This window comes from Anneissia japonica, unplaced genomic scaffold (genome assembly GCF_011630105.1).
Source record: "Anneissia japonica isolate Jap-2015-1 unplaced genomic scaffold, ASM1163010v1 scaffold288275_len480233_cov166, whole genome shotgun sequence".
NCBI classification, from domain to species: Eukaryota; Metazoa; Echinodermata; class Crinoidea; order Comatulida; family Comatulidae; genus Anneissia; species Anneissia japonica.
This window is the reverse complement of record NW_022738306.1, coordinates 1-15,380: the sequence shown is the minus strand read 5'-3', so window position 1 is coordinate 15,380 and position 15,380 is coordinate 1. Positions and strand designations below refer to the sequence as shown.

The 15,380-nt window shown below is 33.9% G+C and overlaps 1 protein-coding gene across 1 annotated transcript; it reads left to right on the top strand.

Moving 5' to 3' along the window:
• Positions 1–2,855: 2,855 nt before the first annotated feature.
• Positions 2,856–13,288, top strand: LOC117117526. Its single transcript, XM_033261837.1, has 10 exons — positions 2,856–2,940; positions 7,847–7,880; positions 8,834–8,929; positions 9,279–9,329; positions 10,031–10,190; positions 10,625–10,759; positions 11,935–12,057; positions 12,515–12,688; positions 12,811–12,920; positions 13,087–13,288. Exons 1-10 carry the CDS (start codon positions 2,856–2,858, stop codon positions 13,286–13,288), a joined length of 1,170 nt encoding a protein of 389 aa, XP_033117728.1.
• The last annotated feature ends 2,092 nt before the right edge of the window (positions 13,289–15,380 follow it).

Below are 15,380 nucleotides of genomic sequence, written 5' to 3'. Positions count from 1 at the left end.
TTCGCAATACCGTAAGACCTCGAATAGAAGCCCAATGGTTTTAATCTCGAGCAGATGCCCATCTCGAATTGAAGCCCCCTCTTCACAATTTGCAAAAAATAGCCTAAAAAAATGGCCCACCTCGAAAAAATCCCATGGGCTTCTTTTCAAGATAGGCTCATGGGCTTCTTTTACATTCATACACTGTACATGAACTTTAAAGAAAAAATAATTAAATTAAAAACATGCTTGGTTTAGACATTAGTTTAGGTGATTTATTGCAGGTATAGCCTACACTGCTTGTCACCTGTTCATCCCTTCCTTTTCGCTGCTGTCCGTTGTATTTTTATATTCAGGTTTATTTATTATTCACCAATAAAATACATTAAAAACAGAGGGCAGCATAAGCTGAAATCTCTGTGAACAATTAAGAAAACAGTAAAAAGGCAAGATACACAAAAACAGTACAAGAAAACAAAAGCAACATCCAAAAGCAATACACAAAAGATACAAACAACCAGGCCTATCATCCACCAACATTATCATTATTATTATCATTATTATACTCATCATTATTCTTATCTTATAGTGTTGAATTATGGATGAAAAATATCCAAATTCAATTTAACTTTAGAATTATTAATGCCATCAATAATTTTAGGAATGGTGGAGCTTTTCCATCGTTGTGTCCTACACAAAGGAACACTAAGTAAATTATTATTTCTCAAATAAATTTTCTCTCCTAGTATTAAGAGAAGAGAGCCCGGACAATATTAAAGCATTATCATAACTACAGTAATCCATACCAAAAATACTCCTAACCGCCCTCTTTTGAACCCGCTCAATTCTATTTCGTTGGATAATGGTTAAAGAACTATGCCACAATGGGCATGCGTATTCCAAAACAGGACGAATGTAAGTAATGAAAACGCATAAAAAATCATTTACAGAGGCTTTAGCTTTCCTTAGAACTGAAAGCGTAAAAAGGCGCTTAGAAGCTTTAGAGATACATTCATTCACATGTTTGTCCCATTTTAAATCATTTTGAATAATTACACCTAATAACTTCATAGAATCGACCACATCAATGACCTGGTCATTAAGGGTAAAAAAGGGGTCAGGAGTACGGGATTGTAAAAACGACACTCTCACAATATGACATTTACTGGGTTTAGGAAGCATACTATTGTCAGCGCACCACAAGCTAACATCATCAAGAATTGATTGCATTTTTTGATCTCCCTTTTTAGCATTCACTACTTCCCCCAATGTTAGGTCATTTCACTTGACCTGGGTAGATTGTAGGTGGTTTTTGAGCTGGTAAGTACGCTGGTAACTTCGAAGGTTGTAACATGGGCAGTTCCGAGCAAACATTCGCAAAGTGTCTATTAATAATTTCAGCTGTTTCATTAGGCGTGTGCCCCGGGATATTAAAAGTTTCCTTTCTCTTAATATTACACATGTTAGATATGCCTTTATACCATTTTTTAGGATCATTACGTTTGAGGTAAACAATGGAATTGGCGTAAAAACTTGCCTTGGCATGGGATATTGCCCTTTGCGCAGCGTTTCGGAGTTGTCGCCAGCGCTGTATATGATTACGATCAAAAGCTTCCTGCCTCTCATCAAGAATTTGTCGAACTTTAGGAGTTATCCACGGTTTATCAGCAGAACGTTTCTTGAAAATCTTAATAGGAAAGCATGACATAAATTTTCCTTTGAGTAAAGATGAAAAGCTAGCAACTTTATCATTGGCGGTACAAACCTTATCAACAAAATTCCATTTATGTGTTGTAATCCACTGACCAAATTGCCTAACAGCTGAATCAGTATATGGCCTGATAGATATCTTACTTGATGCCGAACACTTGTAAACTCTTTTTGGTTCAATTAGAACACAACAATGGTCACTGCTACCTATCGGGGCAAGGCGACGGGTCTGCTTATATAGATCAGGATTAGTCACAAAAACTTTATCAAGGATCGCATCTTGTCTAGTGTTAAAATGTATGAGTTGTGTCATAAACAAGTCATTGCAAACTGGGTTCGTATCTAGATGATTAAAATCGCCAAAAATTAAAATGTTAGCGTAAAGATCGTTTTCACGGATCCCATCAACAGTGGCTGAAATATGATCAATGAGTTCGTCACCATAATTGGCTGAAGGTGGATAGTAAATGTCACCAATGTAAACAGATTCCAACCTTTTCCCTCTATTGTAGGAAATTTTATTCCATATGCATTCAAACTGGCATGCGGTATGCACGTCGATGCCATTCATATGCAAATTTTCGTCCACAAAAATGGCCACTCCACCACCTCTACGAAATCTACGATTCTTACAAATAATTTGGTAACCAGGAACATTAATAAATTCTTCATTATCATCATTCAGCCACGACTCAGTTATCACCGCAATCTTGGCATCATATGTTTTCAACGTACAATAAAACTCATCAATTTTGTTTTTGATTGATCTCGGGTTGGTGTATAAGATTTTCGGGCAGCAAACTTCCTCCTTTTGTACGCTATTCAAACGTTTAATGCTTATTAAATTCCTATGATTACGCCCACGATAAGTCATTTGTTGATTACGACGAACAGAAACTAAAACTTTAATTTTCCGGCGTAGTTTTCGTCCGCCGCGTTTTCCACGAGGCCTATGTCTACGTTCACAGTTGCACTCGCGGATCTTGTCCTTATGTATATCGAGGCCGATGTCCATTGTTCAGTATGACACGGGTACGGTACGTTATTAGGCCTAGTAAATAACTCAATTAAACAGCAAAATACAGCACAAAATCCACATTACAACCATCAAGATTAAGTAGTACAGACATTCAAAAAACACACTATACCAAACAGGATACAACAAAATGAAAAATACACCAAAATACAACGCAAAAACGACAACCAACGAAGAAGACTGGTGTCCAGCAGTGAAGACAGCGCCACATATACGTATTATATGTATATTGTATATAAACAAATGATAATAATAATACTAATAATAATAATAATAATAATAATAATTCTATTAAAATTTTACTTTAATTTATAGTTAAATCATCTTGATTTACATAGTTAGGCATATCATTCTTCTTACGTTTCTTAGAAGCACACATCAATTGACATTTCGTCGATTGGAATTTCATCATGTTTTCCCATTTGGCAAGCCTATATTTGTGTCCTGTTGTGATTAATGGATTTGTCTGTGTTATTGTCTAATATTGTATACAGTATATTACTATTTAATTGTATACCTCTGGACAAAGTGAGTGCAAATATTATACGTAATCTGAAACGATATTAATTAGTAATTTATAGTTGCCTGATTGGCTAACCGCTTACTATGGGTTTGAGGGAGCTGTTTAATGATAAAAATTGGTCTAGTCTACATAACCACTTATTAATGTAGTAGTCTACTCGTTTATAAGGAGTAGAATTGTTTGTTAGACCACGGAGCTGAAACTGGTAAGAAACTGAAACTGGTAGTTAATTATTGAGTCTTTATTTGATTTAGACATTTTTTTTTATAGCTCGCTTGTCACCTTTCAGGTAAGATTTTTAGCAGTGTTTATCTTCATGAAAATCAATAAAACTTAAGGGACATGGTTAGAAACAATATTAAATTATTTCGTTCCTTCGAAAACCAGCTGTTCATGAAGCATGATAAGGAAGAGCCATTTATGCAGGCAGGCATCACACGCCTGTTTTTATATTCGTTTTGGTTGCGGTTTGAGACCGATATTTTTGGCGCTGCATATTAAATTAGATTTATTTGTGAAACTGGTTTGTCAAACGAAGAGAAAAGAATGGTCTTTTGCATTTTAGACCGCAATTGAAAAACACTACAAAAAAAATAAATAGTTCCCACCACCACTCCTTCCTACCCCTCCAATTGTACAGGGGTGGCACCAGAATTTTCCCGACGAGGGGGTCCAATGTCGCCGACGTGGGGGGGGGGACGCCCATGTCTCCCACGAAAAAAGGTAGGCGTGTGTTCCAGGAGGCGAAGCCCCTGAAAAATTTAACAGTTTAATGGTTTCAAAGGCTTATTTAATCGAATTTATAGTCTATTAACATGTAGAAAATATATACAAACTTTCTTTTCTCTCTGACGAGTTGTGGTTTTGGCCCCATACCAGACTCCCCACCCCCGCTGGCGCCACCTACAAGTGTGGAACCAGTCTTTACAACACTGTGGAAATGTTACTATTTGATGTTTATATTCGTTATTAAGTTTCATTTTTTTGCAACTCCAAGTATAGCCTATGGGGCTTTTCCGATAACAATTTTTAGTTCCAACTGGTAGAAATAACTATTGCATTATTTGCTGTATGTTCAGCATTTTAGTAAACTTTATCATATCAATGCTGACCTATTCTTTGTACCGGTACTTCAAATTTCAATTTTCGTCATTGATGATTAAATGACAATATCATGCAATACAGTGTAACCGTTTTCCTTATTGCGGCGTGTCTATTTGACATAAATAATATTTTGTTTCCGTCGAAAAAATATTTCGTTCCCTCCAAAAAGGGTGTCGTATATATGCTAACCCACAGTGCATTTGGCGGCTGCATTTCGTCCGATGAAAATATTCGGCGAATCCAACATTCCAGTGGCTTTTTTTTTTTTTAAAATAACGGCAAGGCTTTTTGACAGATTGGTCACTCAGCCATTGTAGTTTCTTTGCAATAATTGAGACAGCAATGTACGGAGCACCTAAAAGGCTTAGGCCTATATATGAAGAAATATGAAGGAAAAAATGCAAATGACATAATGGAAATAAACTCTATATCGTTTTGCGTAAAGATAGAACGTATCATATATTTAGTCAGTAAAATATTTTTTTCTTTTGCTTCAAGACCTTATCAGCATAAATTTATTTATATACATATAGGTCTGTCTCTTATACACATCTAGATGTGTATAAGAGACAGATATTAGCTAGCATGCTACATGGAGGTATTTCTTAGCAATGACATCTCAAATACAAAGAAAATAAATAAAACTTGGAATTATCCATTTCACAGATTTGGTGACACTTGTTTTATTATTGGGTCTTTTCCATGGTTCTTTTGAAATGATCCAATTTAGTGTTACTAAGCAAAGGTGTATAATCACCTGTTAGATAGCTGACTATTTTATACCTGACAGTATTCTGCACTGTCTGCTTTCTATTGTTTACCTTTTACTTACATTCTTTACCTATTTGATGTATTGAATTTTCTTGTATTTCATTTTTTAAAGAGAGCCCCTGAATATCAGCTGACCTCCTTGCCTTAGCTGGAAGGGTCACTCTCTTTAAATATGGTTTAATAAAATGAAATAAATAAAAAGTAGTGATGCTCGCTAAATCTTTGCAAATCCATAAACTTTGTGGTTATATCACATATTCAGGCCTATCTGTGCAAATCTAAGTCTCATACCCTTGGCAAATTAAGCCCACAAATTAAATATTTGAGACTATGTTAAGTTTCATTGGATATTAACGATGGTAACTGCAATTTAGCTTCGTTTCTCAATTTAATTTTCAAAATTTCAATGCAGGTAAGCTAAGTTCTGTCTCTTATACACATCTTATATACGGAACATTTATTAATTTTTTCTGCGAAGTGAGTCTCATGAACGACAATTCACCACAATTTTGGTAAAATTAATGTTGAAATGAAGAATATATTTCAGTCTAATGTTAGTGCAAAATATCATTAGGCCTTTGTAGTCACCGCACGACGCGCGACTAACATGGCAACTAACACGCGCGTGGGTAAATCGTCACGTACGCTGACGGTTTATGGTCTGGTTGCTATGGTTTTTGTGACGTTCAGCGTGTAGGGACGCACGTGCGCCTAGAATGTCGATGCCAGAGTTATAACCTTTGATGTCCCGAGATGTGCGTCCTTTTGTTGAATTACCTTGCTGAGACAATAGTTAGGCCTACCTCAGCCGGGTAAAGATGCTTACTGCAAGGTATATTTAATGTAGTACAAAAACAACAGTTCAAATAAGCAAGACTATGTAAATTCCAGTCCTATAGATTAAGAATTTTATGCTCTCATCAAAGCATATTCATGTATCTATTTTTTTTTTTAACAATACAAACAGCACATTTTGGTGGCAAAGAAAAAATAAAAAAACCCCAAAGTTCAACACAAAAATAAGTCATACAGAAGCAAAGCATAACTTATTATAAATACTTAGAAAACTTTCATTTGCTCTTTTTTTTAGGCTGGAACATAACAGTAAGATTTTCTTTTTAGAAAAAAATGCATGAGCAAAATTACAAACTAGAAAGTCTCAGTAATCACCATTCCTCCTTAAACTTTTCTGTTCTACAATAACTTCATAGGAAATATATCAATTATAAACAATCAAACAAAAGTATAATATACGATTAACAATGAGGTTTAAAAAAAGAAATTTGAAAACCTTATATAATAGATATTTGTAAATTTTCCACATATTTAGTTTATTGAATCTAGAATGAAATTTATTCCTGTAATTAACAATGCAATATTTTTCTATAGGGTAATATATGATATCCTTTCTCAAACAAAAATTAATATGCCTATACGACATTTTTTCTTTTTCCATATTTACCTTCAGAAAATATGCATATGAAAAAGAATAAAAGGTCACAAAAAATGATAAATAATTCAACGAAACACTCGTTTTATGGGAAATGATCAATTGTCAGTAAATTTTTTAATCACATCCATATTCAAATTTATAAATGTAATAATAATGCAGAATATCTTTCTATGGAAAAATAATTGGCGAATACACTACTATTTATAAATGAATTTATTCAAGGAAAACACTCCGTTGATGTGATGGCATTTCAATAAATTCTATTTCGATAAATATGCCAAACAGAAACGCAATATCATGTATAGAAATTATTCAATTGTCAAAAATGCTTTTAAGCATATCCCGTCTAGAAATAAATTTTAATAAATCATTAATAATTAATGCAGTGTATCTTTCCATTATAGTACGTATAGATTCTGCATATATCAATTATGCAAATTCAAGCAAAAGTATCATATACGATTAACAACAAGGTTAAAAAGAAGATATTTTGTCTTTTTCTGCATTTAACGTCGGAAAATATGCATATGAAAGAAATAGAAAGTCAGAAAAAAAAACTTATAATTTATTAAAACAACTCAAGTAACTTTCCTGACTTGTTCTGCAGTCTTTGAGCATGTCGCGGTCTCTGTTGATTTAACAACTCATCATCATGATCATCATCCCCGCTTGTCCCTTTAAGCTTGGTTTCCATAGAATCGCTCACCCAATCGAACGACAGTCGCCGACAGCTGTCGGGAAGGTTCAGCTTGGTTCAACTTTGCCGCTTGCGGTGAGACGAATCGGGGTGCCTTCCCGATTGCGTCAGGGCAGCTAGCAATGCACCCTGATTCGCCTGAAACGAAATCGGCAAAGTTGAGCGATTCTATGGAAACCGAGCTTCAAATTAGTCGGGCCGTCTCAAACCACTTTTCCGTCTCCGAAAAATATATTACAATTTCAAAGGCTATTTAATAAATTTTAGAGTCTGAACATATTTAAAATTACATATACACGTTTCTCTCCACGACGAATTATGTTTTCCTTCTCGACGGCATGCTGCTCTCCCCCAACGCCACGTTTGTATTATTGATTGTTTCGCTCGCTCACGTTCTGCCATGCCTTCTTAAATTAACTATTACACAATGCAAAAACTATACTAAAAAGGCAGGTATTAGTTATTCCATATTTCACAGTAATTGTATATTACAATGTTATGTGATAAACGTTTAAATAAATAATATGACTGAATAGGCCTAATGTCATTTTCTTTTTCTCTTTTTTGTTAAAGGGTTGTTTCAAATAAGATATTATTGCAGTCCAGCGTAAGTGTACTTACTTCTAAAGTTAGTAATTGTTAGTTGTTTAAAGTTTAAGAGACTGACTTAATGAACGATTTAATAGAGTTCTAAAACTTTTACATGTTATTCGAATTTCTCATTTGAAGGTCACTGAATATTATCCAAACGAAACCAAAAACAAACTCAAAATATTCCAGCTCATCAAAACCCATGTCAAGTCATTACGAAATATTTTTGTGAAAATATATCCCAATGTTTAGCAAAACACTGAAAAGAACAAACCAAACTGAGTGAAGGAAGAGCCTGGCGCCTTTCTTGACAACATCTTTGGTGAGAACTTTAGCCTAACTCCACAGACGTTTCGGAATTTTATTAAAAACAAAAAATATGTAATAACATTTGCGTTGCTCCACTGAAGCGTGATGGTATACCATTTGGAAAAGGCAAAACAAAGGCTCACATACAAAGCCAACACTTTGCATCAGTGCTTATGGACGAAGGCTGTACCTTCTTACAATATGGGGACCAGTCCTTTTCCTAAGAAACTAAACATCTAGGTGAATGTTCAAGCTTCTTGCAAAATGGCCCCGACAACATCCCAACTAAGCTGGTTAAAGAGGTCGATCATGAATTTCCACCAGCACTGGATTGAATTGCTTGCGTGTGATAAAATAATAATAATTCTTCAGATAATTTTTTCCAACACTATAAGAAATAGTTGATTGATCATTTGTGGAAAATAAAGTTGAAATCTCATAGTTCAAGGGAGGATGGTGACAACGTTTCAGAAATAATTTTGATCATTTTGATAATGAAAATTTGACTTTGTCTCTGTTATGCCTGTCTGCCAGATATACTTCGGTGTTAATAGTGACAAATATGGTAGCCTTCCTTGGTTTCTGTATATGTAACAACATAATCACATTGTTTAGTAGCTGTTTCCTAATTTATCTTCTGCTTTGAATTGTTTTAAACAGGAAGCGGAATGAGTTCCTAACTCAATGGAGAGAAGCAATAGAAAAGGTTCAGGCGTTTACCGAAATTTACGAATATGATATTGCTGTTACAATTTGGTATGTCTGTTTATTTCATGTGATTATTATATTTATTCAACATGATTCAAAAATAAATACGAGGGTAGCTCTTAACAGCAATGTTGACAAAAAGGTGCCCTCTTATTTAATTTGAAATGGAAACTAAATTTAATACTATACACATGGATTAGAACTCTGGCTGCCGTATAGAATAAACTATTATATTTATTTTGAAAAAAGATGAGCTTTCAAATAATAAAATCAATTATATATAAAATAACGCGATTACATATTTAAAATAAACATTTTTTGAGATGAACAACATTGAAATAATGTTTTAATATACTGCTTGTACTAAGTATGAACTTTGGCTCACTTTATCTTAAAGGGTGTTGCCAACTCCTCTTGAACTTTTTAAGACCCTGGTCAAAGCTGATCGGTGAGTACATACAGTAGGATTGAGGTCATCTCAATATATAATCATAAACATGAGTTATTACCTCCGCCAATGAGGTTATGCATTCCTTCTGTTTGTCTGTCTGTCTGTTAGCAAGATTACGAAAAAAACAAAACAAAGGAATGGATCATCATACAATTTAGTGGAATGGTACATAATAATCAAAGAAGGAGATGATTACACTTTGGGAAGAAAACTTCAAAGGACGAGAACAATTTGATTTTTCATTTGAATTTATTCTTGATAAGAAAATAAAATATGGAGTAGCCCATGCGGCCTGCGTTTGCTCGGTATCCAGGTAGAGTATCTAGGTAGGGTATCCAGGTAGAGTACAAAGGTATGCATCCATGGAGTGACTGCTCTAGTTCTATTTGTTATACATTATTATAAAAATACCACTCAAACTGGTGTCTCCATTGCGACTCAACTGATATTAACTGATCTTTGAAACTTATCCAACAACTGGTGAGCAACTTTTAGTCGCGGGATTCTAGGCGACATGAGCACTCCTTACGATTGAAAGCAACAAATCGTAAGGAGTTGCTCATGTTCTATTTTTCTGCCGTCCAAACCAAGTGACAAGTTATTAAACGGTCATGTAAATTCAGTAATCCAGTCCCGCGTGCACATAATAATGTGTTGTAATCGTAATTCCATCACAAACCATTGGTTTTTGTATTTAGGTGGGTGACGGCCAACCACCATGACAGTCATGCTGCCATCGGATACTACGATTCCCCATTTAATAATGCATTAGTCTTTTCATATGATGGAGGTGGCAATGACGGAACATTCAACGTTTATCACGCCAACAGAAATGATGGAATTAAACATATAGAACGAGTAAGTATGTTTTAAAATACGAGGTCAAAACTGTGTAGGCCTACATACTACCAACCTTTACATTCCTTAGGAGGCAGCTGAAAATGCTGTGCCTCAATTACTGCTTGTTAGTCTTCTTCCAGTCTGAAGTTTTCACCCTCACGGCTCTTGTAATTCCTTCCGATGATGTGTACGACTTTCTCCTACTCTTTCAATGTAGCGTACCAAGGTTTTCTCAACCGTCTCTCCTTCATTTCTCTATACATTCCCAAACAACGCAAATATGCCTCTCATGATAATGCATATCGCACCTAGCTAAGTATCTAATCCAATCTTTAAAGATGTATCAAAATAATTTTCATAAAATAAGGAAAAACCTTCATTTCTAACATTGTGAATCATACACTTTTGTTGTTGGATAATGTTTATGTATTCAACCATTTCGAAAATTTCAGGTTCTCTTAAACCTTGGAGATCGGTATCATTATCTTACCCGTGCATTTTCTGAACTTAACAAGAAGAATTTTAACCCGAATGTGATGCAAATGTATACAGGGGCTGTTCGTCCTCATGGTTCATTGACAGGAAAAGTAAGTGAGACAGACGCAGCTGCATTTATTAAGCACAATATGGTAGAGATATTTTTACACCTTCCCTCGACTGAGGGAAGGTGAAATACTGTATTTATGAGTGATACAATCCAAAGAACGTATCGAAAACGACACACATCAGAATAAAACTTTTCAAATCCTCCGAAAAAAAGTTTCCACCCCTGTCTTATTTCTTTCGCAGTCAGAAAATACCAAACCTCTACTGTAAGCTTTCTCATCCATACCTTTGGCAAATCTCTCACCTCTTCTGATGAATTACTAACTTAAAGTAAATTTCTTACTAGGAAAAAAAATGCTATATCCAGCTAAAAATGTTTAAGTAATAATAATAATAATAATAATAACATTACAGATTGGTATTCTCAATTTTGTTATTGTAGAACCATAAATACGTATTTATGTTAAACCAAATAACGATACTGATATTGCTGAAACATTGTATTAAAGTCATTGTTTGACATAACCTAAATACAGTCTTTAAATTGTTTGCTAATACAATAACGTTTTGTGTGTTGTTTCCTAAACATTTCATATGAGAAAAAAGGTGATTCCTATCCATTAAAAAAACTGAAAATCTTCATTGATTTTATTCATGCATTGATCGTAGACAATCCAGACTTCACTGGGGCCAACAAATAAAGCTTACTGAAGATAAATACAGGTCTACATTTTGCAAACTAAATTTCCAAAGTTTAGTCTGGCTAGCCTATCATTTTTATCAATCACTGAGTCATCATCGCCAATGAACGAGTCGAAAACTCGTTCATTGAACGAGTCGAAAACTCGTTCATTGACTGTACCTTAGTTGCGGTTGTGTGAAAAGTCTCTATTCACAAATGTGGTTTTTGTGACACAGGATTCATCATTATTATTCAATAATATTTAATATCTACAGTATACTAGCAATTAAACAACTAAGCGGCCAATGGCCAAGCCACCAAACAATCAACGTAATAGTAACGTTGCAGTTTTGTATTCAACAATTTAATTTAAATAGAACAATAAATTCGTATTTATTTCGTATAATTCATGACTAAATGAAGTTGTAATCAAGTTATTTTCTCGCATGAAAAACTTTCACAATGTTAGAGAATGTTGTTTAACATTTTGTATTTGCTGAGTACGGTACCTGATTATTATTATTTCGCATTTAGATGATGGGATACTCAGCTCTGGGTAACGTCCGTAAAGAATGGATCCCAGCATTCAAGGAATACTATAAGCTCTATACCAATGAAATAGGCATGTCGTTCCAGCTTGGGCACAAAATAGGACTGGTGAGTATTTGTAAACAGGATCAATACATTTGGCAAGAAAAAAAGGTTTGTTATGCGTGAATTCCAAGTCCTATAATTTATAGTAGTAATGAAAGATCTAGAGAAGTGAATCCCTCTCACCCAATATTGTAAAACCTCTGTATCTCTCTTGTTTCCCTTGTTTTTCAAATTATTGATCATTAGTTGATTTGTTTGGGTAAATGTTTAAAAAGCATAAATTCTCAAATACCTTCAGAGACCTAATTCGAAAGTTCAATTGCTGAAGCCATTTACCTCTTGCTTAAATGAATTACACTTATTACAACACGTTTTGTAGGTTGCACAACTTTCCAGCACTCTATACTAGTTAAAACACAAAAAGAAAAACGAGGATCTGTATATTTCAGTGTACTCACAGTGGATAAACCAGTTTAGCTAAGAAAATGATTACCTTACATCTAATACTGTTTCGTTTTAGTCGCTGGAAGAAAATGCACTTGATGGACAGAATGCGATGGATGTATCTGCCACGAGTCAATATGTATTTACTCTGTTAATTTGTGAAAAGATTGATTTGTTTCTTAATCGATACACCTCTATTGTTGGCAGTGCAAAACTTGATGGTATCGTTTTAAGCGGTGGTTGTGCATTGGTGAGTTTACTTCTAATTTTGGACATGTAATCCGTTTAGTACAGCCAAGAGAATATACCCCTGGACTAGGTAGTATAGCCTAGGAATCAAGACTATTCAATAATATAAGGTTTCGTTATTAGAATGTTCCTGCCAATCAAGTAATAGTCAGCAAGTTTGGTTACCCTGTCCACGTAGCCTCAGCACCGAATGATTGTGGGATATCAGTGGGTGGAGCCTGGATTATTGTTCCGTAAGTATATTGCAGACAGTCTCTAATATCTATATTCTTTCAGTTTTTGTTTTTATTAAATAATAATTATTAAGATTTTGTGCTCAGCAACCTGTAGCTTCAAGTCAGTCGTAAAATACGTAATTTTAAAATGGTATATATTTACTGTTTTCCCTCATTGTTTCAGGCCATCAAGCCCACAACGAATTCAATTCTGTGGTCTCCCACTCTTTGATGGAAACATGTTAAATCACTTCGTAAAGTTGCGTGAAGCGAAACAAGTCTCAGTTGCAGATGTTGCACAGCTGCTAACTAAAGGTGCTGTCATAGGACTCGTTAGAGGACGACAAGAGGTAAGACCTAACAGTTTTGGAGTTGTCATTCATTGAGGAATATTTGATGTGTACTACAGTACTTGAAATGTTGTGTTAATACAAGAGCATTAATATTAATATTAGATGTTACTTCATGAAAATGATGTAGCATCTAATTGCCCGATATGTTGCTTTAGTATTCTTTCTACTGCTCAATGATGCTGCTGACAAGGCATGAAAGAAGGTAAAAACTAAAAATAAAGAAAATAACTTTACTTTTAAAACAGTTTCGACTGCAGTCCAGTTATAGAAAAGTAGTCATTGTATCCTTTGGTTGAGGTTCAAACCATTCAAACGTGCAAGGACGCCGCCACCAATAGTTTTAAAGTAATATTTCTCAAGTGAAGTATAGTTATTAAACTATTATAGTTCTACTATTTAACAAATAGTATATAAACAAAATATAAAAGACAACTATTTTGAATAATAATATTATGCACACTGAAAACTATTTCAGGTTGTATTTAGTTTGTTTCTCTTATATTGAACAAGAGAAGTTATTTAAAAGAATTTAAAAAAAGTAAATAAGTTTACTTTGAAAAGAGTTTCGGCTTTAGTCCAGTTATAGAAAAGCAGTCATGCTATTACATTGGTTGAGGTTGAAACCACTCTAAAATTGCAAGGACGCCATCACCAATAGTTTTAAAGTAATAATCCTCAAGTGATGTATAGCTAAAATTGTGTATATAACAAAGACATCTATTTTGAATAGTAAGATTATGCACACCCAAAATCAGTCCCGGTTGTATTTAGGGTTTTTTTTTCTTATATTAAACAAGAGAAGTTATTTAAAACGATCATTTGGAGGTTTTCTGTTCTGCAGCCAAGACTGTGGAACAATTTTACAAATAGTGTTCGCGGGGCTTTTAACGTACAGTGTTTAAAAAACTCCGTAAAATGCATCTTTTTTCTAATTCATAATAGTATTTTTTTATAATTTTTGTGATGGTTATTTTTGTATATTTATTTGTAATCTCTTTTGCACAACTTTCTAATTTCTTTATAATTTTTCGAATGTGTAAATTATATATGTTTAATGTACTTTAAATTGTATAATACTAAATCTATTTTTGTACAGCGCCTTTTTTGGTCTCTTGGAAAAGCACTTATATAATGCCTACATAATGATCTTTGTGACCTGAAAAATATCTTACTACGAAATGGTTACCCAATTCACATTGTTGACAAGTCTATTAAAAACTATTTAGATAACACAATCTCTGATATTACAAAGAAAACTGTCAATGATGACAATGTAAAAACACTTTTTGTTAAACTTCCATATATTGGCATATTTTCAGACAACATGAAATGCAGAATCATGGATCTTGTCAAAAAATACTGTATTGATTGTAAAGTACATGTGATATTTAGTACCATTAAAATCAGTCAGTTCTTTAGTACTAAAGATACTATCCCCAATGAATCCCGATCCTCAGTAGTATATAAATTTAAATGTGCTGGATGTAATTCCAGTTATATAGGTCATACAGTCCGTAGATTAATTACGAGGATTGGTGAACATCTTGGAAAGGATAAAAATTCACACGTACTTAAACACCTCAACGCAAACAGTAAATGTAAAAGGTTGTCTGACAAGAAATGTTTCTCTATACTGGATATTGATAACAATGAAATCAAATTGAAAATCAAAGAATCCCTTTACATAAAATGGAACAATCCTGATCTTAATTTGCAGATTAAACATGTTAACTTAAAGCTTATTTAAATATACACGTAAGCAATAGTTATAATGCAAGCACTTGTTACCTTGCATTTGACTATAGCTTCACACCCTTTTGTCAAACAAATCAATGTACCTGATTATATATTTTACATAACAATTAGCTACACTTGTCCATATTATAGACTTACTATTGCTTTACTAACCTTTGGTTAAACAAATCACGGTATTCAATTATATATTCAGAATAATAATTAGCTACACTTAGTCCAGATTTTAGAGTTACTATAGCTGGTCAAACTTATTGTCAAACAAATCAATCTATCTCTTTAATATTCAGCATGATAATTACCTACTGTATATACATATAGTCTACAAGAGTATTTGGTTCATTTGTTTTGTTTTTTGTTAACTGATGATGGG